This window comes from Gobio gobio (genome assembly GCF_949357685.1).
Source record: "Gobio gobio genome assembly, chromosome: 19".
NCBI lineage: Eukaryota > Metazoa > Chordata > Actinopteri > Cypriniformes > Gobionidae > Gobio > Gobio gobio.
In genome coordinates this window covers 2,433,210-2,457,956 of record NC_137112.1, presented here as the reverse complement: position 1 = coordinate 2,457,956, position 24,747 = coordinate 2,433,210, and the positions used below count along the sequence as shown (strand labels likewise).

The window sequence follows — 24,747 nt, the reverse complement described above, 5'->3', positions numbered from 1 at the left end:
CCATTTTAACAGGGGGAGAACTTAATTTTGCATGCAAGGAAACATACATTGCACTGATGCGAGAAGCCATTTGCCAACGCCTGCTAAAAGAATCAGGTCTATTTTTGCTTTAAATTTGGTGTAGATTGTCATGGCCATATGAATAATATTATCTTGATTAATTTGCTACCACAGAAGAGTTGAATGACTTGTTCCTGGCTTGTGGCAATACAGATTTGCATGCAAAGGGCAAAATGGACACATGGGTAAATTTAACAGCGAATATATGATTTACATAAAGATAATTTTCAGTAATCTGACTTTAGGATTTCTTCTTGTGATATCTCTTTCAGATTCAATGTGACAGTTGCAGTGGGTGGTACCACTGGGTAGGGCTGAGCGATATGGCCCAAAAAAAATATCACAATATAATTTTCCATATCAGTCGATATCGATAATTATCACGATAAATGTCAAATCTTTATTTCTTTAAAGTTTAAAGACATATTTTTGCTCCTGAGTGAAAGATGTAGAAAACAGACAGTTACTGTAATAGTGGGTTAACTATCCTTTATTGTCAAAACAAACACTTCCCAAACAGGTGAACAATTTTAAAAATTGAGGTAGAGTAGAATATTATTAATATAAATAGAATATATAAAATAAATATATATAGTAAAATCTAGAACTGTAGTGATATAACATTTGGCTCTGCTGACTGCAAATGAAAAGTTAAAGTGCTTTAAAGATAATGTTTGTCAATAAACAAAAATAGAATAAAAAAAAATCTTTCTGGTCAGCATGCCAAACCTTATAAATAAATTACATTGACAATATAAATAAAATGAATAAATAAAAGAAAAATCTTAAATGTGGTCAGCATTTTTTTACTCTACACTCTATAATATACCGACACACAGACACACACACACACAAAGAACTGCAACGAGAGTACAAAATTCCAGTAAGGGCTTGTAACGAGTAGAATTAGGCACTGCTCCTTTAAGGTGGAACGCACTCGCTGATGAGTGGCTGTGGGCAGTCCATAGATGGAGCGCGAGCTGTGAGCAAGCGTCGCATGTGTGCGTGGGAACAACGCTGACAATACAACCCCATGTGAAACGTGAGATCGCCTATGTGAGTTTTGTTTGCACTTAGCTGCAACTATCCAGTCTCTCAATTAAGCCATCCTGAGGTCACTACTGCGCAGACTCTGATCCCGAGGTCACTACTGCGCAGACTCTGATCCCGAGGTCACTACTGCACAGACTCCGATCCCGAGGTCACTACTGCACAGACTCAGATCCCGAGGTCACTACTGCACAGACTCCGGTCCCGTGGTCACTACTGCTCAGACTCTGGTCTTATGGTCACTACTGCGCAGACTCCGATCCCGAGGTCACTACTGCACAGACTCCGGTCCCGAGGTCACTACTGCACAGACTCCGATCCCGAGGTCACTACTGCACAGACTCCGATCCCGAGGTCACTACTGCACAGACTCCGATCCCGAGGTCACTACTGCGCAGACTCCGATCCCGAGGTCACTACTGCATAGACTCCGGTCCCGCGGTCACCACTGCACAGACACCGATCCCGAGGTCACTACAGCATAGACTCCGATCCCGAGGTCACTACTGCACAGACTCCGATCCCGAGGTCACTACTGCACAGACTCCGATCCCGAGGTCACTACTGCACAGACTCAGATCCCGAGGTCACTACTTCACAGACTCCGGTCCCGTGGTCACTACTGCTCATACTCCGGTCCTATGGTCACTACTGCACAGACTCCGGTCCCGAGGTCACTACTGCACAGACACCGGTCCCGAGGTCACTACTGCACAGACTCCAATCCAGAGGTCACTACTGCACAGACTCCGATCCCGAGGTCACTACTGCACAGACTCAGATCCCGAGGTCACTACTGCACAGACTCCGGTCCCGTGGTCACTACTGCTCAGACTCTGGTCTTATGGTCACTACTGCGCAGACTCCGATCCCGAGGTCACTACTGCACAGACTCCGGTCCCGAGGTCACTACTGCACAGACTCCGATCCCGAGGTCACTACTGCACAGACTCCGATCCCGAGGTCACTACTGCACAGACTCCGATCCCGAGGTCACTACTGCGCAGACTCCGATCCCGAGGTCACTACTGCATAGACTCCGGTCCCGCGGTCACCACTGCACAGACACCGATCCCGAGGTCACTACAGCATAGACTCCGATCCCGAGGTCACTACTGCACAGACTCCGATCCCGAGGTCACTACTGCACAGACTCCGATCCCGAGGTCACTACTGCACAGACTCAGATCCCGAGGTCACTACTTCACAGACTCCGGTCCCGTGGTCACTACTGCTCATACTCCGGTCCTATGGTCACTACTGCACAGACTCCGGTCCCGAGGTCACTACTGCACAGACTCCGGTCCCGAGGTCACTACTGCACAGACTCCAATCCAGAGGTCACTACTGCACAGACTCCGATCCCGAGGTCACTACTGCGCAGACTCCGATCCCGAGGTCACTACTGCATAGACTCCGGTCCCGCGGTCACTACTGCACAGACTCCGATCCCGAGGTCACTACTGCACAGACTCCGATCCCGAGGTCACTACTGCTCAGACTCCGGTCTTATGGTCACTACTGCAAAGACTCCGGTCCCGAGGTCACTACTGCACAGACTCCGATCCCGAGGTCACTACTGCACAGACTCCGATCCCGAGGTCACTACTGCACAGACTCCGATCCCGAGGTCACTACTGCGCAGACTCCGATCCCGAGGTCACTACTGCATAGACTCCAGTCCCGCGGTCACTACTGCACAGACACCGATCCCGAGGTCACTACAGCATAGACTCCGATCCCGAGGTCACTACTGCACAGACTCCGATCCCGAGGTCACTACTGCACAGACTCCGATCCCGAGGTCACTACTGCACAGACTCAGATCCCGAGGTCACTACTTCACAGACTCCGGTCCCGTGGTCACTACTGCTCATACTCCGGTCCTATGGTCACTACTGCACAGACTCCGGTCCCGAGGTCACTACTGCACAGACTCCGGTCCCGAGGTCACTACTGCACAGACTCCGATCCAGAGGTCACTACTGCACAGACTCCGATCCCGAGGTCACTACTGCGCAGACTCCGATCCCGAGGTCACTACTGCATAGACTCCGGTCCCGCGGTCACTACTGCACAGACTCCGATCCCGAGGTCACTACTGCACAGACTCCGATCCCGAGGTCACTACTGCACAGACTCCGGTCCCGAGGTCACTACTGCACAGACTCCGATCCCGAGGTCACTACTGCACAGACTCCGATCCCGAGGTCACTACTGCACAGACTCCGATCCCGAGGTCACTACTGCACAGACTCCGGTCCCGAGGTCACTACTGCACAGACTCCGATCCCGAGGTCACTACTGCACAGACTCCGATCCCGAGGTCACTACTGCGCAGACTCCGATCCCGAGGTCACTACTGCATAGACTCCGGTCCCGCGGTCACCACTGCACAGACACCGATCCCGAGGTCACTACAGCATAGACTCCGATCCCGAGGTCACTACTGCACAGACTCCGATCCCGAGGTCACTACTGCACAGACTCCGATCCCGAGGTCACTACTGCACAGACTCAGATCCCGAGGTCACTACTTCACAGACTCCGGTCCCGTGGTCACTACTGCTCATACTCCGGTCCTATGGTCACTACTGCACAGACTCCGGTCCCGAGGTCACTACTGCACAGACTCCGGTCCCGAGGTCACTACTGCACAGACTCCGATCCAGAGGTCACTACTGCACAGACTCCGATCCCGAGGTCACTACTGCGCAGACTCCGATCCCGAGGTCACTACTGCATAGACTCCGGTCCCGCGGTCACTACTGCACAGACTCCGATCCCGAGGTCACTACTGCACAGACTCCGATCCCGAGGTCACTACTGCGCAGACTCCGATCCCGAGGTCACTACTGCTCAGACTCCGGTCTTATGGTCACTACTGCAAAGACTCCGGTCCCGAGGTCACTACTGCACAGACTCCGATCCCGAGGTCACTACTGCACAGACTCCGATCCCGAGGTCACTACTGCACAGACTCCGATCCCGAGGTCACTACTGCGCAGACTCCGATCCCGAGGTCACTACTGCATAGACTCCAGTCCCGCGGTCACTACTGCACAGACACCGATCCCGAGGTCACTACAGCATAGACTCCGATCCCGAGGTCACTACTGCACAGACTCCGATCCCGAGGTCACTACTGCACAGACTCCAATCCCGAGGTCACTACTGCACAGACTCAGATCCCGAGGTCACTACTTCACAGACTCCGGTCCCGTGGTCACTACTGCTCATACTCCGGTCCTATGGTCACTACTGCACAGACTCCGGTCCCGAGGTCACTACTGCACAGACTCTGGTCCCGAGGTCACTACTGCACAGACTCCGATCCAGAGGTCACTACTGCACAGACTCCGATCCCGAGGTCACTACTGCGCAGACTCCGATCCCGAGGTCACTACTGCATAGACTCCGGTCCCGCGGTCACTACTGCACAGACTCCGATCCCGAGGTCACTACTGCACAGACTCCGATCCCGAGGTCAATACTGCGCAGACTCCGATCCCGAGGTCACTACTGCGCAGACTCCGATCCCGAGGTCACTACTGCTCAGACTCCGATCCCGAGGTCACTACTGCTCAGACTCTGATCCCGAGGTCACTACTGCTCAGACTCCGATCCCGAGGTCACTACTGCTCAGACTCCGATCCCGAGGTCACTACTGCTCAGACTCCGATCCCGAGGTCACTACTGCTCAGACTCCAATCCCGCGGTCACTACTCTGCAGACTCCGATCCCGAGGTCACTACTGCACAGACTCCAATCCCGAGGTCACTACTGCTCAGACTCCAATCCCGAGGTCACTACTGCTCAGACTCCAATCCCGAGGTCACTACTGCTCAGACACCAATCCCGAGGTCACTACTGCTCAGACTCCAATCCCGAGGTCACTACTGCTCAGACTCCGATCCCGAGGTCACTACTGCTCAGACTCCAATCCCGCGGTCACTACTGCTCAGACTCCAATCCCGTGGTCACTACTCCGCAGACTCCGATCCCGAGGTCACTACTGCACAGACTCCGATCCCGAGGTCACTACTGCATAGACTCCGATCCCGAGGTCACTACTGCAAAGACTCCGATCCCGAGGTCACTACTGCTCAGACTCCGAATCCGAGGTCACTACTGCTCAGACTCCAATCCCGAGGTCACTACTGCTCAGACTCCAATCCCGAGGTCACTACTGCTCAGACTCCAATCCCGAGGTCACTACTGCTCAGACACCAATCCCGAGGTCACTACTGCTCAGACTCCAATCCCGAGGTCACTACTGCTCAGACTCCGATCCCGAGGTCACTACTGCTCAGACTCCAATCCCGCGGTCACTACTGCTCAGACTCCAATCCCGTGGTCACTACTCCGCAGACTCCGATCCCGAGGTCACTACTGCACAGACTCCGATCCCGAGGTCACTACTGCATAGACTCCGATCCCGAGGTCACTACTGCAAAGACTCCGATCCCGAGGTCACTACTGCACAGACTCCGATCCCGAGGTCACTACTGCGCAGACTCCGATCCTGAGGTCACTACTGCACAGACTCCGATCCCGAGGTCACTACTGCTCAGACTCCGATCCCGCGGTCACTACTCCGCAGACTCCGATCCCGAGGTCACTACTGCGCAGACTCCGATCCTGAGGTCACTAAAGCATAGACTCCAATCCCGAGGTCACTACTGCACAGACTCCGATCCCGCAGTCACCACTGCGCAGACTCCGATCCCGAGGTCACTACTGCGCAGACTCCGATTCCGCTGTCACTACTCTGCAGACTCCGATCCCGAGGTCACTACTGCACAGATTCCGATCCCGAGGTCACTACTGCGCAGACTCCGATCCCGAGGTCACTACTGCGCAGACTCCGATCCCAAGGTCACTACTGCGCAGACTCCGATCCCGCAGTCACTACTCTGCAGACTCCAATCCTGAGACTCCGATCCCGAGGTCACTACTGCATAGACTCCGATCCCGAGGTCACTACTGCACAAATTCCGATCCCGCGGTCACTACAGCACAGACTCCGGTCCCGCGTGTTTGGGTTGTTTTAAATATTTAAAAAAATATTAACATATCATAGAGTTGTTTGTGGTGGGGTAAATTAAATGTTATATGCGGAGACATCACAATCGTGTTGCATTGTGGTATATGAAGCTGCTTGAAGTGTACACATGAAGTATAAACTTCTATCGTCCACTTCATGAAGTGGAGCGCACATGCGGCGGGGATTCCCCCGAGGGGAATTGCCTAGGGAAGTTCACAAGTGTGTGTATAAAAGTGGAGTGGAACACAACATATAAAGCCAAAGTATATTTAACTCTTTATGCGTACCCGAGGGCTTACTCAACGCTATGGAAAACCAAAAGGTTAAAAAACATCAGAATTTTAACATGTCAACAACAAGTATTTCACACGTTAAATACCTGTTGTTTGCATGTGAAAAAAACAAAACGTATTTAACCTTTGAAATACACATTAAATACACATGAAATACGCATATTTTACTTACTGTTGACAACTTTTGGCTTTCCATAGTATGGGCACAGCCAGATTTTTGTAACTGCGCGTCCTTTGTACGCACAGATTGCACATTTAATTTTTTGGCAGTCGTTGCGAGAGATTGTTCAAAATTGTGCATGCGTCAAATGCTTGTGTACGCCTTACGAGTCAAAAGAAGTAGGCTATACTTTGCAAGGATGTGCACTCAACTGCGCACACGTAAAAAAGCAAAGTATAGTTTCGGCTTAAAGTAGGGTTGCCACCTGTCCTGTAAAATACGGAATCGTCCCGTATTTACAAGCAAAATGACTTATTGGTTTGATACGGAACGCGATTTGTCCCGTATTTTACATAGGTCCACACATAGTTAAATGAACACATACGCATTTAGCAGTGTGGAGAATACTGATCGCAAATATAAAGAAATCAATTTCACAATAAGTAGTACAGAGCTCATTTGTGCGTGATTGCAGGCTTTGTTGCCATAGCGGCGGAGTCTCGAGAACATGCGCTGTGCCTAGGGTTGTAATCTTCCTATGTGTTCAACATAACAAAGAAATGTATACATGTTTGGAACATCTTGAGGGTGAATAAATGATGACAGAATTTTCATTTTTGGGTGAATTGTCCCTTTAAGCAGTCATTCTGAACCAGTAGGCCTAATCTCTTTTTTGAATTTTAAAAATGTTTATTTTCTTTGAATAATTTACTTAAATTATGACTATATTATCGTGTAATTATTTGTCCCATTTTTATCTAAATATTTTTTAAATGTCATAAACTTTATATGACAGGATTATTTATTATGTATGATTAATATAGCCTAGCTAAATTATAAATTAATAATAACATTTATTAGGCTATAATCTATTAATTAACCTGTCTAAAAAATTATAATTCTGTCTGCCAAGCTCTGATAATGTATTGGAATATTATATTAATATATTATCCATTAAAAAACTATAGGCCTACCTTTAGAAGCACAGATGTGTCTTTCACCGCTGTTGCTTTAAGTCAGTCAGTCTGAGCAACTGAAATGCTTCTCATAAAGTGTGCAGTTAGCCTGAGGTTCATCATGAGTTACTGGACAGACCCATTGATACCTTTTTGATATAAATTCAGTTCTATATCTGGAGATCCTCTTGCGTTCAAACGGTGGACGCGACGCGAGCTCGACATGTTTTTAAAAAAACGCGCAAGTTTACAGGCACACTCTGGCACAGCGCATGTTCTCGAGATTCCGCCGCTATGGCAACAAAGCCTGCAATCACGCACAAATGAGCTCTGTACTACTTATTGTGAAATTGATTTCTGTATATTTGCGATCAGTATTCTCCACACTGCTAAATCCGTATGTGTTTATTGAACTATGTGTGGACCTATGTAAAATACGGGACAAATCGCGTCCCGTATTGGTTTGATACAGAACGCGTCATTTTGCTTGTAAATACGGGACGATTCCGTATTTTACGGGACGGGTGGCAACCCTAGCTTAAAGACCGGGCGAAGCCAAAACCGAAATACTCAGGACTGATATATAGCAAACACTTGTGCTTTTAAGATATGGGGATCATTTAATATGTGTCAGAAGTGAAAGCAATGACACATCAGTACCATAAGCACATTTTAAGAGACATTTGTTACAGACGCAAAACATGAAAAGCATTACATCTGTACAGTGGTAGCACTAATAAGAACAAAGTTCAAATGTTACCTGATCTTCCCTAAAACGTGGAGTTCTACAGGTCCAGGATATTTGGTTTATGTTGGATCTCTTTTGTAAATGAAACCCCAAACATCAGCGCTGAAGGTTTGTCCTCGACTGCTTTTCTTCAGGCAGACAGTGCTGGAACTGAAGGAGCTTGATCTGAAACTGAAAGACCCGAAACTATACACACGTGAGAAACCAGTTGAACTTGAACTTGAGGCCGTCCAGAAGTGTAGAAGCCCTAAAGGTGCAGAGCACAAATAGCTTCCGCCTGCAGGAATTGTTGTACAAGGAAGGGCAAGTCATGTGTGAGTTAAAATCAGACAAACAATCTCAGGTCATATCTGAAAATCAGCCTTTGTGAAGATTCTCTGACACAAGGACGGATTAAAGTTTACTCTTCTCTGTTTACCTCTTAGAAGAAGAAGAAGAAGAAGAAGAAGAAGAAGAAGAAGAAGAAGAAGAAGAAGAAGAAGAAGAAGAAGAAGAAGAAGACTCTGACGTGATTAAACATTTGACCTTTTAATTTAGTTTAGTTAAATTTTCCAGAACACTTTCAAATATTCCCTTGACATTAGATCACCTGTCAGGAATTACCATCAGGAAACAACCAATCATAGGCCTTTAAAATAAAGCTACCAATCAATCCAGCCCAACCGGCCACGAGTTCACCTGAGAATGTTTCGCTGGTCTTAAATGAGTAAATAAATGAATTAATAAAATAGGACATATGCAAATAATGATGGATGGATATTATTATGTGCTGCAAATACAGTTAAAATAGTATTGCATTTAAAAACCCTTGACAGTCAAACACTGATTTTGAGCATGGATGCCGTAAAGTAAGTTCTGTCATCTTTTCCTCCCCTCGTGTCTTCCCAAACCTGTATGACTTTCTCTCTTCTGCTAAACACAATAAAGGTGCGCCACAGTCTTGCTAATGAATGGACATTTCACTTTTTATTTATGTTTTTACTTTCATACTAGCGTATTTATGCTTTCTTTAGAAAAAATCCTAACAAAATCAAACATTTGAGCCGGGGAAGTCTGCCAGATTTGGTTGATTTGACACAGAGTGACCCGTTAGTATTTAAGTTTGTAGAGACATTATCAAATCCATCCCTCTCAGCCGCAGTCGAGTGATCTTATATCTTCAAATGGAGTTGGCTAACTTGGCTATAGCTGATGCAATGCAAGTCATGCCTTTTATTCTTTTTCCTGTTGGCTGTTTCACAGTCTTGGTACTGAAGCATTGTGGGAAACGACATAGAAGATAAATGACACAATGCAGTTTAATACAAGTCAATCTATTGAGCCATACACAAACTGAGATGTGGAAGAGATGTGTTATCCTGTGGCTCCATCCAGTGGGAAACATTAGTATTATGGCCTTCATTTAGGAATCCTATCCATATACACTGATCAGGCATAACATTATGACCTAATATTGTGACCCGTTGAGGCATGGACTCCACTAGACTCTTGAAGGTGTGCTGTGCTATCTGGCACAAAGATGTTAGCAGCAGAACCTTTAAGTCCTGTAAGTTGCGAGGCGGGGCCTCCATGGATCTGACTTGTTTATTCAGCTCATCCCACAGATGCTCGATTGGATTGAGATCTGGGGAATTTGGAGGCCAAGTCAACACCTTAAACTTGTTGTGCTCCTCAAAGCATTCCTGAAGCATTTGTGCTTTGTGGCGGAGCATTATCTGCTGAAAGAGCCACAGCCACCAGGGAAAACCGTTTCCATGAAAGGCTGGACATGGTCTCAACAATGCTTAGGTAGGTGGACGTGTCAAAGTCACATCCACATGATGGAGGACCCAAGGTTTCCCAGCAGAACATTGCCCAAAGCATCACTGCCTCCGCCGCCACGCTTTCTTCCCATAGTGCACCTGGTGCCATGTGTTCCCCAGGTAAGCCACGCACACACACCCGGCCATCCACGTGATGTAGAAGAACACATGATCATCAGCCCAGGCCACCTTCTTCCATTGCTCCGTGGTCCAGTTCTGATGCTCACGTGCCACTGTTGGTGCTTTGGGCGGGGTCAGGGGTCAGCATGGGCACCCTGACTGGTCAGCGGCTGTGCCGCCCCATACACAACAAATTGAGATGCTCTGTGTATTCTGAGCCCTTTCTATCAGAACCAGCATTAACTTCTTGAGCATTTTGAGCTCCAGTAGCTCGTCTGTTTGATCGGACCACACGGGCCAGCCTTCGCTCCACACGGGCATCAATGAGCCTTGGCCGCCCATGACCCTGTGGCCGGTTCTCCACTGGTCCTTCATGACCCTGTGGCCGGTTCTCCACTGGTCCTTCATGACCCTGTGGCCGGTTCTCCACTGGTCCTCCATGACCCTGTGGCCGGTTCTCCACTGGTCCTCCATGACCCTGTGGCCGGTTCTCCACTGGTCCTCCATGACCCTGTGGCCGGTTCTCCACTGGTCCTTCATGACCCTGTGGCCGGTTCTCCACTGGTCCTCCATGACCCTGTGGCCGGTTCTCCACTGGTCCTTCATGACCCTGTGGCCGGTTCTCCACTGGTCCTCCATGACCCTGTGGCCGGTTCTCCACTGGTCCTCCATGACCCTGTGGCCGGTTCTCCACTGGTCCTCCATGACCCTGTGGCCGGTTCTCCACTGGTCCTTCATGACCCTGTGGCCGGTTCTCCACTGGTCCTCCATGACCCTGTGGCTGGTTCTCCACTGGTCCTCCATGACCCTGTGGCCGGTTCTCCACTGGTCCTCCATGACCCTGTGGCTGGTTCTCCACTGGTCCTCCATGACCCTGTGGCCGGTTCTCCACTGGTCCTTCATGACCCTGTGGCTGGTTCTCCACTGGTCCTCCATGACCCTGTGGCCGGTTCTCCACTGGTCCTTCATGACCCTGTGGCCGGTTCTCCACTGGTCCTTCATGACCCTGTGGCCGGTTCTCCACTGGTCCTCCATGACCCTGTGGCCGGTTCTCCACTGGTCCTTCATGACCCTGTGGCCGGTTCTCCACTGGTCCTTCCTTGGAGCACTTTTGATAGAGACTGACCACTGTAGACCGGGAACACCCCACAAGAGCTGCCGTTTTGGAGATGCTCTGACCCAGTCGTCTAGCCGTCACAATCTGGCCCTTGTTAAACTCGCTCAAATCCTTACGCTTGCCATTTTTCCTGCTTCTAACACATCAACTCTGAGGACAAAATGTTCACTTGCTGCCTAATATATCCCACCCACTAACAGGAGCCGTGATGAAAAGATTATCAGTGTTACTCACTGGTCATAATGTTATGCCTGATTGGTGTAAATGGCCGATCATTCAAAAACTTTTTTTATTTTAGTACATCAAGTAAATAAAATAAAAATGAAACATTTTTGCCTTAAATAAATAAAGTAAAATACATTATATTTTATGTTAATTAACCTTTAATGTAATGAAAATGTCTTAGTTAGTTTAATAACCCTGATCTACATTAAATGATACAGGACTTTTAACAAACATGTATAAAAGAATAATAAATAATGAATGGAGCGCGTGAGAATCCTTTTAGAAAAATATGAAAATCTTTATACAAAAGTTGTAACGACCATTTTTGTGCTCTATACATATTTTATAGTGTAAAAGTCTTCCGTGTCCTGGTTAAAACTGATGATTTCTGGTATCATGATATATCATGGGGGTATTTATATATATATTAGTGAGCAAACAAAGAGTTAAAATCAGGGTATAGGAAAAATGCTTTTATTTCAAAATAATTGTTGATGTAAAAATCACATTATAAAACAATAAAACAGTTCATGACCCCTTTAAGATAAACTTAACCTCTTAAAATCCCTGTAAAAGTTTCCTAAACGCCTAGAAAAAGGCATAGCCAGAGTAAATTGATGCTGTTCTTGAAGCGTTTGGAGTGTATGCAGGTTTTGGGCTCTTCTGAAAGGTGACACTCTAAGGTTTGTTCCTGAACAGTCAGAATCACTGTAAGTCACACTGGTGTTGAGGAACAGAACTTTGAACACACTGAAAAAATAAAACATACAATCCCGCCAACATTAGTTTAGTAAAGCGACGCCTGCAGATGAAAATAGCTGGAGATATTAGCTGGAAAACACAATGGGATCACAGCAGGAAGCCTTACCAAGTCCAATTTCACATTTGATAACAATACCTTTAGAAAATGAGCGTTTTACACATTTATCTAAGTTCATGCCTCGGCGCTTCCCAAAAAAAGCCACTTGGAGTCTCCAAATGACCCTTTGTAACATTTGACACATAAAATGCTGCTGTTCTTGAATGCTTTAATGTACAGTCATAATGTTGGGCTCTAATGAAAGGTTACACTCAGAGCTATTCTATCCCTAATCCAGATTTACTATCATTTTGTCAATAATTGCTGACACATAGTAACTGAAACATACATTCTAGTGTAATAAGTGTATAAACAAGTGCTATGGTATTAGAACTTACACTGATATATAATAATATATAATATAAAAACTATTTGCATATTGTACATTTGTCTCCGTCCTCCTCTGGCTCTGGGAAGGTGTGGATGGAGCTTCTCTTCAGGGGTCGGTCAGGGCTCTGAGTATACGGCTCTCTGCTGACCGGCTCTCAGTCTTCATCTGATTCACTGTCAGAGGAGTCTGTGATATAAAAACAACTAAATAAATATATTTAAAAAAAACTTTACACACACACACACACTTGTGTCAACCCAGTGTTAAAAATGAATGTGCAAACACTAAATCAAACGCCCTTTACATAAATGATGTAAATTATGTCTTTCAGTTCTGTCTCTCTCTTTTAATAATGAATTTAAATAAATGTGATAATTCGTTCAAATAAAAACAATCCGAAGGCTACTTTATTTCAAGTGGATGGAGTGCTAGAACTAACGAGCCACAACTTAAGAAAATAACCCGTTTTAACTCGTCTGTTAAAAAATTACACTGTAAAAACATCAGTTCCCATTCAGTCGGTCACTTGACGCCATGTCGGAGTGCCGACGAAAAGGAATCTCGCTCGTGACAGCCAATCTACTTCGAGTGTAACTAAACGAGCCAATGTGCATTGGCATGCAATGATTGCACCAGGTGTTCATGCCACGCCGTGCGGGTATAAATGAGACAGGTGATTGCATCAAATCAGCATTTTGCTTTGGAGCCGAGTGGTGAATTGTTTGTCCTGAAATCACTCTCTACAAAGCGTGTGTTAACATTATAATGAGTAAAGCTCTTCTGTGGACCTCTCCTCGTTTGGTGTTGGAGTGACGGCACTGCAGCGAGGTTGATTTTTCTCTCTTTCTTTTACTATTTTTTTTTTTTGAGCAAAAACAAAAGGCTGTTCTCTGTGCTGGTTTGGTGCGCTGTTAAGTGCGCTGGAAAGCCATTTTCATAGCTGGTAAGAGATCGCCTTCTATAAGAGAGAGAGCGTGCATGACAGGCTGCACTTTTTCCCTGTCTGTATCGCCGCGACTATTCCCCTGTGTTCTTCAGCACCACAGAGAGCAGTTTCCCTAAAAGAGCTACACAGATGGAGCTTGCGTCTTTTTAAAGATGACATTCTATCTGTGTGTTTCTGGATGCGGTTGTTTCCTGTTCTCACTGAGAGCCACAAACACTGTTTCACATGTCTGGGCGTATGCATGCTGAGACGGTGTTCGTGGGTGGTTCACGTTTTCTAATGAGAACATGACCACGTCGGTCGCGATTTATTTTTCTTTGGGAAGCTTGAGTCCCCTTTGTTGTTGGCCAGCCGCCGCTCGTGTGTAAAAGCACAGCCGCGGGTCTGCTCGACACTCTGGGAGACCGCGGAGATCAGAAAGAGTTGCCGTCAGGGAATCCAGCACGAACCTCTTGCTTCTCTGCATGCCGTGTGCCATTAAGTTCCAAGACTGTAGCGTGGGTTGTGACGGCAACCCAGCGCTTGGTCGGCTCTGCAAACTGGTTGGTTACGGCCAATCTTGGACCTGCAAGTTCTGAATCGGAGCCTTCACAAGCTACCATTCAAGATGCTCACGCAGAAACGCATTTTCGAATGCATCTGTCCCCAAGATTGGTTTGCAGCGATCGACCTGAAGGACGCTTACCTTCATGCCACGATTCTTCCTCGACACAGGCCGTTTCTACGCTTTCCGTTCAAGGGTCGAGCATGTCAGTACAAAGTCCTGCCCTTCGGGCTGTCCCTGTCTCCCCGTGGCTTCACAAAAGTCCCGGAGAGGACCCTTGTGCCCATGAGAGAACAGGGCGTTCGCATCCTCAACTATCTCGATGACTGGCTCATTTTAACAAAGTCCAGGGATCAGTTGTGCGAACACAGGGACCTGGTGCTCAGCACCTCAGCCAGTTGGGTCTTCGGGTCAACTGGGAAAAGAGCAAACTCGCCTTCGTGCAGAGGATCTCTTTTCTCGGTATGGAGTTCGATTCAGTCGAACGGACAGTGCACCTCACAGAGAAGCATGTCCATTTGATGCTGAAGTGCCTGAACACGTTTCAAGGCAGGATGGCGGTCCCACTGAAACATTTTCAGAGACTCCTGGGCATATGGCAGCCGCAGCGCCAGTAAAACAGCTTGGCCTGCTTCATATGAGACTTGGCTACACGGCCAAGTCCCAAGATGGGCGTGGCAACGTGGCACTCACCGGGTGAGCGTCACACTGGCCTGCCGCTAATCCTTCCATCCAAGGTCAGACCCCTCGTTCCTTCGAGCCGGAGTGCCCTTGGAACAGGTGTCCAGGCACACAGATGCTTCTGCCATAGGCTGGGGAGCCACGTACACAGGGCAGTGTCAGGGGTTTGGACGGGCCCGCACCTGCATTGGCACATCAACTGCCTCGAGTTGCTAGCAGTGCATCTTGCTCTGAGCCGCCTCAAAAGGCTGTTAAGGGGCAAAGATGTACTGGTCCACACGGACAACACTTTGACCATTGCGTATATCAACCGGCAAGGTGGTCTGCGCTCCTGTGGCATGTCACAACTCGCCCGCCATCTCCTCCTCTGGAGTCAGAAGTGTCTGAAGTTGCCTCGTTTACTTGCCATTCATGTCCCTGGTGTGTGTAACCATGTGGCCAACGAGCTGTCACAAGCTGCTCTCCCAGGGGAATGCCGACTCCACCCCCAGGTGGTTCAGCTGATTTGGAGACAGTTCAGGGTGGCACAGGTCGACCTGTTTGCCTCCCCAGAAACGTCCCACTGCCAGTGGTTATATTCGCTGACCGAGGGTACACTCGGCACGGATGCCCTTGAGCACAGCTGGCCCCAGGGCGTTTCCCCCAGTGAGACTACTTGCACAGACACTGTGCAAGGTCAGGGAGGACGAGGAGCAGGTCCTGTTGGTGGCGCCGTACTGGTCCAACCGGACCTGGTTCCCAGAACTTATGCTCCTCGTGACAGCCCCTCCTTGGCCAATTCCTCTGAGGAAGGACCTTCTGCACCCTGTGGCACCTGCGTCCAGACCTGTGGAAGCTTCATGTCTTTCCCATGGACGGGACGCGGAGGTTTTAACACCATATGGTAGTAACACCATAATTTCGGCACGAGCACCGTTTACAAGACAGGCTTACGCCTTGAAGTGAAACGTGTTGGGAAGATGGTTGGGAGGCACAACCTGGTCGTCAGGCTCCTCAGGGGGTGAGACGGTTAAATCCTCCATACCCTCTTGGGATCTTTCTCTGGTGCTTCGAGCACTTCAGAATGCCCCATTTGAGCCTTTGCAGTCAGAGAAGCTAAAGATTCTGTCTATGAAGACTTTGCTGTTGGCTGCACTGGCCTCCATCAAGAGGGTAGGGGACCTGTAGGCATTTTCGGTCGACGAACCGTTCCTAGAGTTCGGGCCGGGTGACACCCACGTGGTACTGAGACCCCAGCCTGGCTATGTGCCCAAGGTTCCTACCACTCCCTTCAGGGACTAGTTGGTGAACCTGCAAGCGCTGCCCCCAGAGGAGGCAGACCCAGCCCTAGCTTTGCTCTGTCCCGTCCGAGCTCTGCGGATCTATGTGGATAAAACTCAAAGCTTTAGGACCTCAGATTAGCTCTTTGTCTGTCACGGAGGCCAGCAGAAGTTTGCTAGATTCTATAGCTATAAATTCTATATCAAACCGGTAGAAGCACTGAGAGGCTCCGGTTCTTGTCGGCTTCCTGCACTATGGCGCTTATATTCTCCAGAAGCAAACTCTGTGAGTCCTCCATCACCCTCTGTGCTGGATGTGGTGGAGCGTCTGGCATCAGGCCCCTTGCCGCTGAATCCTTGAGAACCGGTATTGGGCTGGGGTTATATGAGTGACCCTGCGGGAATCCCATATATCTTTCCACGGTCGCTCCTACGGGAAGCCCGTGTCTTTCCCTTGGGAGAGCCTTCCCGTCAGTGGGACTGAGCCCCCTCTCTCCGTTGCGGGCTACGGCTCAGCATTGTACTCCACATAACTCCTTCGGGGTATGATGTGGGCTCCGCAGCGTCCCCTTCACTAGGGCACGCTTTCCAGGTGTTATCCAATAAAACACTGAGCGGGTCATGTGGAACAGCAGTGATGGACTTCCCGGTGTGAGCCCCATCTCATCAGGTAAGAGAGCTCAGGTGGCTCACACAGGGCACTGGAAGGGGGCAGAGGCCATGGCGCTTTGGTAGGGATTCCTATTCGTCGGTATTGCGACATGGCGTCGAGAGTGACTGACTGAATGGGAACGTCTCGGTTACGTATGTAACCCTCGTTCCCTGAAGGAGGGAATGGAGACACCACATCCCGTCGCCATGTCCTGTGTACCCTGCTGGGGTGCCAGTCTACCTACTCGGCTCCCCAGCAAAAGGCTGATTTGATGCAATCACCTAAGTCTCATTTATCCCCGCAAGGCGTGGCATGAGCACCTTGTGCAATCATTGCATGCCAATGTGCATTGGCTTGTTTAGTTACACTCTAAGTAGATTGGCTCTCGCGAGCAAGATTCCTATTCGTCGGTACTCCAATGTGGCGTCTCCGTTCCCTCTTTCAGGGAACGAGGGTAACATACGCAATCAAGACGTTACAGCTTTGTTTTTAACTTGGCAAATATCCAAGGTATAAGCGGTTCGCTTCGTGTCGGGTGGTTCTTCGCCTCTATGTCTTGCATTAAAATCCTTTAATGCATGGCTAGCCGTGGATTATCCCTTACTTATTTGGTGTCCTTTTGGAGTCTCCAATGATCTTGAAGCTGCAGAAAATATAGTTTTGAGAGAATCTTCCTTCAGTCTGATTGTTTGCTTTGCTGGATATAGCAAATGATGACAAAATGAATGTGTTTAGGAATGTGTATGCCATATGCTTAGTTTCACGATAAGTGTGTGATGAATCGATTGACAGCCCTAATTAAAATCTAACTAAACACATGCTTTTAAAAGATTGCCATATATACACAAAACGTCTCAGGTTACGAATGTAACCATTGTTCCCTGAGAACAGGGAACGAGACGCTGCGTCAGTTTGACGCTACGGGGAACACCTCCGGCGTGACAGGTGCCTGAAATCACAATCAAAACGCGTCAATCCTATTGACCGGCGACAGCCTCTGACATCATCTATGCGCAGTGACACCTCGTCATGCTAGGGTAAGAACACCGCCTCCAGGTCTCGCAAACGGCCAGAGACCGGCGCCTGATAGCGGGTAGCCACTAGCTGCCAGCGTAAAGCCAGTTATGTGTTCTCACCTGGGGAACTCGTCCCCCAGGGAGGCCGAGAGAGGCCTCCACCTGGTAACCTGATAGACCACTTGCGCATCCAACAGCAGCGCTCGTCCTCAGGAAGGCCAAACGGGCCTGATACCTGATCGCAGTCGTGCTAGCCCTCGAGGTAGCTGGGAAGACCAGGGACTCGCTTCATCAGGGAGGCCAAGCAGGCCTACCAACTGCAAGACATCGGGCACTCACAGCCTAGCTGAACGTGCTACTCATAGCACTTCAGGCTCACCACAGCGGCTGGGGACCGGGAGCTCGCTCTCAGGGAGGTACCATGCCTACCCACTGATAGCAGAATGTGCCGCTCACGGCACTTCATGCTCACCACAGCGGCCGGGGAGCCGGCCTCTGCTCAGTGACTGGAACCCTCCAGAAAACTACGAGACCAGAGCGTGCCCTTAGAGGAGGACACGTGGGCCTACTACTCCAAGCAAATCCCCTCAGGGAAGCCTGTGCAGCTTTGCCTGATCGCAGCCCATGCTATGCTCTGTTACCGAAACTGGGGACCAGGGAACGATTCCAGGGAGGTGCAATGCCTCTACCTAGTAGCAGAACATGCCGTCCGTAGCGCTTCGCTAACCGTCTCACCCGCTTTCTCAGCGACTGGGAACCGGGAGCTCGCCCTCAGGGAGGCGACGGTGCCTACCAACTGAAAGCAGAACGTGCTACTCGTAGCACTTCACGCTCATTACTACAGCGACTGGGAACCGGGAGCTCGCCCTCAGGGAGGCGACAGTGCCTACCAACTGAAAGCAGAACGTGCTACTCGTAGCACTTCATGCTCATTGCCACAGCGACCGGGAACCGTGAGCTCGTCGTCAGGGAGGCCATCCGTGCCTACCACCTGATAGCAGAAGGTGCTACTCATAGCACTTCGTGCTCACCGCCACAGTGGCTGGGCACAGGGAGTTTGCCTCCAGGGAGGTCACTCAGGGAGGCCGGATGAGGCCTACTACCCACTAGCACTCGGGCTAGTCATCCAGTGACTGGGGCCCAGGAACGCCATCCGCAGAGGAGGTCGAGTGAGCCTGCTTCCCCACAGCAGGCCCATAGGGAGGCCCGGCAGGGCCTACCACCTATTTAGCAGCTCGTACCAGCCGTCGAGGGACTTGATGCCTATGGTGCACCCTCGGGGGAGACCAGGCAGCGCCTGCTGACCACAGCAGGCTCTCAGGGAGGCCGAACAGGGCCTAGCTCCTGAGCGAAGGTAACCCAGACCAGGAGCCTACCCCTCAGGGAGGCCTGGCAGGACCTACCCCCCCCCCCCGAATAGGGGGTCTGCAGACTCCAAGGGTCCTGCCGAGACTTTAAGAAGGCTGGCTGCTGCTACCTGCTTTTTTGACGGCAGCTGTCTACTGCTGACGAAGGCCTGGAAATCCAGTTAACACCTGGGGACTCATCCCCAGGGCCAGACGACGGGTCACTGCTGACGTCGACACCAGTGGAGAAAAGCCTCCGAGGCCCACTCGTGGGCCACGGTGTCGGGACTTTCCTGCAAGGAGGCCGGTTAGCGCCTACTACCTGTCCTGAAGTCCTACTGCCCAGACCGTCCAAGCTGGCCACTCAAAGGCAGCTGGCTCCTATGCCCGCACCTGGGGCTGGCTCCATCCCAGAGGCAGCTAGGGACAACCTGCTTCGCCGTGTCCTAGGGCCCCCAGGACGGCGCAGTCTCTTGGGCAGGGCCTACAAACACGGACCTAATCACATTGCCAACAGCAGTGTACTCAGCGGAAGTGCTTAGACAAAGACCCTCTAAAGCGAGGGGAGTACAACTTACGTCACCTGCATCGGGGCGGCTTCCTACTTTCCATGCAGCGGCCAACCATAAGTGCGAGGGCGTCAGCCATTGGCAATGCTCGGGCCTCAGGGGAGCATCCAACCGGAACCGCATTAGCAGAAGGTTACCCGATGTCCCTCTCGACCCGGGCCCTAAAGGAAGTGAAGCAGAGACATAAAGCAAGGGAACAATATCACAGAAATGTGAAATCCACCGGCCGTACCGTCCTCCAGGAAGAGGCCGGGGGCCACCAGCAGATGGCGGCCACCAAGCTCCGAAAGGCGGACACTGCAGATAAAGTCTAATCGCAAACCGGCGAAAAGACGCTTAGTTCCACCCCACGACCAATGGCGAAGTCGCTGTCTCCTGCACCACCTTGTCTGCATTACTTGTGACCCCAGAACGCAGAGAAGGGGGGCGGGCCTTGGCCGGACGACTCTGTAACAGAGGAGGCTGAAACAAGGATGCACCAACAACGCCATGTTCTTATATAAAAGGACAGGCTAGAGGCGACCAACTTCAACAGAAGGGAACGCCCCCATCCTTGACAAAGCCTAGGCCAAGTGGTGCGACATTAGTCCGCACTAGATCTACTCAGGGCCCGGGAGAGAAATATTATCACCTCTAATATTACACAATGAGGCCCCAAAAACCCTTTTCCCAAAGCCCCGCAGAGCTGGGCGCAGATCTCACTACAGCTCGTGCATTAGCGCGTACCCGGTCTTCAGCTACTTTTCACTTTACGCTAGGAAAAACACAGCTCGCCCCCTACGCTACAAGCCCTCGGGCGAGAGCGCGATTCAGTTACCCACATAGTGGGGAAAACATAGCACGGAGAGCCAGCAAACTCTACTAGCAGAAAGCGAAGTGTTCACACATACAACCACATAATGTTGCAAAGAAGATCGTTCTTAGCTTACTCACGGGGAGCTGCAGGCCCTGCGACGATCCAGCGGCGATCCAAATTTCCCCAGAAAACCTCTCAGGCGAGCGAAGGTGTAGGAGTTCTGAAAAACATAGTTTGAAGTGTTTCACCCTCAGAGAGGGGGACTCACCAATCGCTCCCAGCGGTGCTTCCAGCCAGCCATAGGCTAGTATCCGCCCGCCATCCTGAGGGGGGCGCTCTCACAACCAAGCCAGGCGGGCCGTCAGAATTCTTACATTTTCTGCTCATCATGGGCCCACCGGCCTGATGTAAAAGCGCCCGGGGAAAACCAGAGGAAGGGAAGAGGCAGCGTTCACCTGCGTCCCCTCGGGGGCGGAGTCCGCTGCCTATGCTGGTCCCGGTTGCCAGCTCCAGCTTCCTTCCTCTTTTTGTAGCGGGTGTCCCGCCTCCTCTGCGCCGTAGTCCTCCGTGGGGTCGCTCGAGAGGCAACACTGGCTCTCTGTTCCTGTCTCCGGCCCTCAGACTGGGACGGGCCAGGGACACCCGACTGCTGCCGAGCGCGCCCTCGCCTCCCTGAACCTATCCACCACCGCCTCAACGGAGGTGCCGAACAGTTCAGAGGGCGAGACCGGGGCATCGAGGAGAAAGGCCCTCTCTTTCCCCGCGATGTCCGCCAGGTTCAACCACAGATGTCTCTCCGTGGCCACCATAGCCGCCATCGAACGACCGATGGCGAAAGCTGTTTGTTTGGTGGCCCTAAGAGAGAGATCCGTGGTGCGGCGCAACTCGGCCACCGCGTCAGGGATTAGTCCCTCCCCCTGGTCGAGGTCCCTCAGCAGATCTGCCTGGTAGGCTTGTAATACTCCCATCGTGTGTAAAGCCGCCCCGGCATGACCCGCCGACATGTATGCCCTGCCGTTCAGACGTGATGTTGTCCTAAGGGGATCTGACGGCAGGGTGGGAGCCCTTAGTGTCGACGGCCGCCCGGAAGCGAGGTAGTTCGCGAACGTCTCGTCAACGGGCGGCAGCGACACATATCCAGCTTCCGGTAATCCCTCGACGTCAGCAAAATTAGCCCGCTGACGCCGGTGGATCCGGGCTGAATAGGGCTTCTTCCATCCTCTCGCGGTCTCATAATGGAGATCAGGAAAAAACGGCTGGCTGGTCACGGGCGGGGAGATAACGGTCATCCAGTCTGCTCAGACGAACGTCATCTCTCCTAGCGCGCCGCCAAGGCAGCTGCAATCTGCCCACGGCGCGCTCCATAACCTCCACCAGCTCCCCATACATGGGACAAGGTGGTTGAGAAGCCTCAGCCTCGAACACTTCACTTGACTCCTCAACCATCCTCTGCTCCACTGGAAGAGCCACAGACGAGGAGGAGGAACTTCGCTCCGCCTCCGAAGTCTGCCCCTCGCGATCTGGCTCGTTGTCTGCAAGCACTACACCAGTCTCCAGACGACGAGCCAGATCCAGCTCGGAGCCCCAAGATTGAAGCCGCCGCTCGGCCTCAGCGTGAGCGGGGCCGCTCCCAGCTGCTGAACTCTCTCCCCTCGAGAAGAGAGCCAAACGAGAGCGGAGCGTTTTCAACGGAAAACGCTCGCAGTTCGCACAGGAGGCTCCCTCGAGAACCTCCCGTGCGTGCTCTTCCCCCAGACAGTATACACAGAGCGTGTGAGTGTCATCAGGTGTAAGGTACCTGGTACACGGCTCTGCGCACCTGCGGAAGTGACGCTGCTTCTTCGTACACTTTATAGCTTGGTATTCTTGCTTTGACGCTCCAGGATACAGGCAAAAACAGTCACTGAAGACGAAGAGATACTGTCATGTTGGCAAGGCGCCCTTTTATACTTCCTGGTTGCGCCTAGATGACGTCAGAGGCTGTCGCCGGTCAATAGGATTGACGCGTTTTGATTGTGATTTCAGGCACCTGTCACGCCGGAGGCGTTCCCCGTAGCGCCTAACTGACGCAGCGCGAGTTCCCTTTCGAAAGGGAACCCTATTCATTCAAATATAAAATGTTTCTTTATGCTCATAGAATGGCTCATGAAAGGCCCGTGTGAACACATGCACAAGACTTCACTGAATCTTTACACAAGTGTTTCTGAGGAAATGGACTGCAAGAAAATCAGCAGGTGTGAGTGGAGACGGTCAACTTACGGTCACAACTTCTCCATGGAAAAGCCACCAGCAGTCAGAGAGATTTTCAGATGGGTGGAGTACTTTATCCTGTTTGTAGCAAATAACAGAGATGCGCTGATGTATTTTATGAGGAGTATATTTACAGTATATGTGTGTGTGTGTGTGTGTGTGTGTGTGTGTGTGTGTGTGTGTGTGTGTGTGTGTGTGTGTGTGTCCAAAGGTAGTAATACCAGAAAAGTTTGAGCTTGTTTTGTTGTCCACGAGGAACCAAGCTTATAAATTACACAGAATTATTCTGTGAGGGGTAGGTTTAAAGATAGGGGACAGGATACTGTATTTGTGACTTTTGTCAGTGGGAAATCGAACAATATCAAATATATTAATATTACATCATGATTAACTGATTGCTGTTCCTCTAAATTAGGAGCAAACATATCAAATAAAACTGAGATGAGATATTTATAAACCTTAAAGCAATACTAACCAATCAATTGTCAGTTCACAGTCTGGCCTTGTGTGTGACTTCTGCAAAAGCCTGAGTCCATCCTCTGGTACATCTTCACACTTTATCCTACAGTATGAACATATTCACAAATTTATACAGTCAACTCATGTTTGCATTGTTTACACTGTATTAACATTTACAGTTTATTCTGTGCAATATCTTGAGTGACAGAATTATTTTCTACTGTGTAATATTGCACTTATGAATTGACATACATCTGATGAGGGCCCATGTATTTCTGACCAGTCCTTTGTTTAGTTAAAGTCATTTCTTCTTTGTTACCTTAGCATGAGATAATATGTGCATGCACAAGTGATTTCATGAGATCATGTCGTACCTGAGTTCTCTTAGACTGGGGCAGTTTTCACCGAAAGAGATCATTTGAGTAACACGACACTCAGTCAGACTCCACACACTCAGCTCCATCTTCTTCAGTCCAGGCAAAGATTGGAGGGGAAATATTGGCATATCTCTGTTCTCATCATCAATTTCTTTCCAAGCTTGAATTTCTTGAAAGACGTTTGTCCAGTCAAAGTTAATTATACTGGACTGTGGAAACGTGACAGTGACTTCACTCACACTGATTCTGCCTATACATATACGGACGCTAAAAAGCAATCAAGGACAGAGTTAGTAGTTTATATCACAATTCTCTGGCACCAGCTATTATTGCATCATTTTCAGTAAAAAAAAAAAAAAAAAAATTGAATATCATTACCAGTAAAAAAAAGCGAGATTAATTGAGCAGTTTAAAACTTAATTTATATGTATTTAATTACCTATAATATTATATGATATATGATATGTAATAATAATAATATAATATAGGCCTAATATATGTAATTTTATATTTCAGGGGTGCAAACGGGTGGGGGATAAAAAAGGTGAGAACATTGCGTGGATAGAGAAAACATTCTCCGAGGTCAGGAAACTTTTAAATATAGTTTAGTGCTGGGAATCTGTGAACTGATTAATAGCATTTTTTTCTGTAATTAATCACGATTAATCGCAAGTTTTTAATATTTTTGACGTTTTTAATATTTTGATATTGTATTAATTTCAGTTACTCTCCAAATGAATGTAGAACAATTTAAAGACAGCATATTTTAAATATGTGTTGTAATGGCATGTTTTTATGAATGAAGGCCAGAATCACTGATACTAATGTCTCTATAAAACATTAATGACGTTACATTACAGTATAACTGAAAGCTCCCAATTTCAACATTTATTAGGCTTTAAAAAAAACTACTTTTAATTTAAGTGAACTTAAAACAATCTTTACATAAACCCATTATAATAAATGTTATATTTACCCATGGCCTTCCCTGTTGGACATATACAGAAATGTAATAGTTATCAATCACCTTTCAGAACTGCATAAATAATAAATTAAATATAGATTAATCATCATTAAAGCGTTC

The 24,747-nt window shown here is 49.2% G+C and overlaps 1 protein-coding gene across 1 annotated transcript in view; it reads right to left on the bottom strand.

Annotated features, from left to right (window-relative positions):
- Positions 1 to 12,031: 12,031 nt before the first annotated feature.
- LOC307142746 (NACHT, LRR and PYD domains-containing protein 1 homolog) overlaps positions 12,032 to 24,747 on the bottom strand; it is a 49,339-nt gene continuing 36,623 nt past the window's right edge. The window contains exons 10-13 of the mRNA XM_079843818.1: positions 23,661 to 23,930; positions 23,303 to 23,389; positions 22,837 to 22,905; positions 12,032 to 12,954 (exon numbers count right to left, since the gene is read on the bottom strand). Of these exons, the coding sequence (XP_079699944.1) occupies positions 22,839 to 22,905; positions 23,303 to 23,389; positions 23,661 to 23,930 (424 nt within the window). The 3' untranslated portion in view covers positions 12,032 to 12,954; positions 22,837 to 22,838. The remainder of the gene's footprint in view (positions 12,955 to 22,836; positions 22,906 to 23,302; positions 23,390 to 23,660; positions 23,931 to 24,747) is intronic.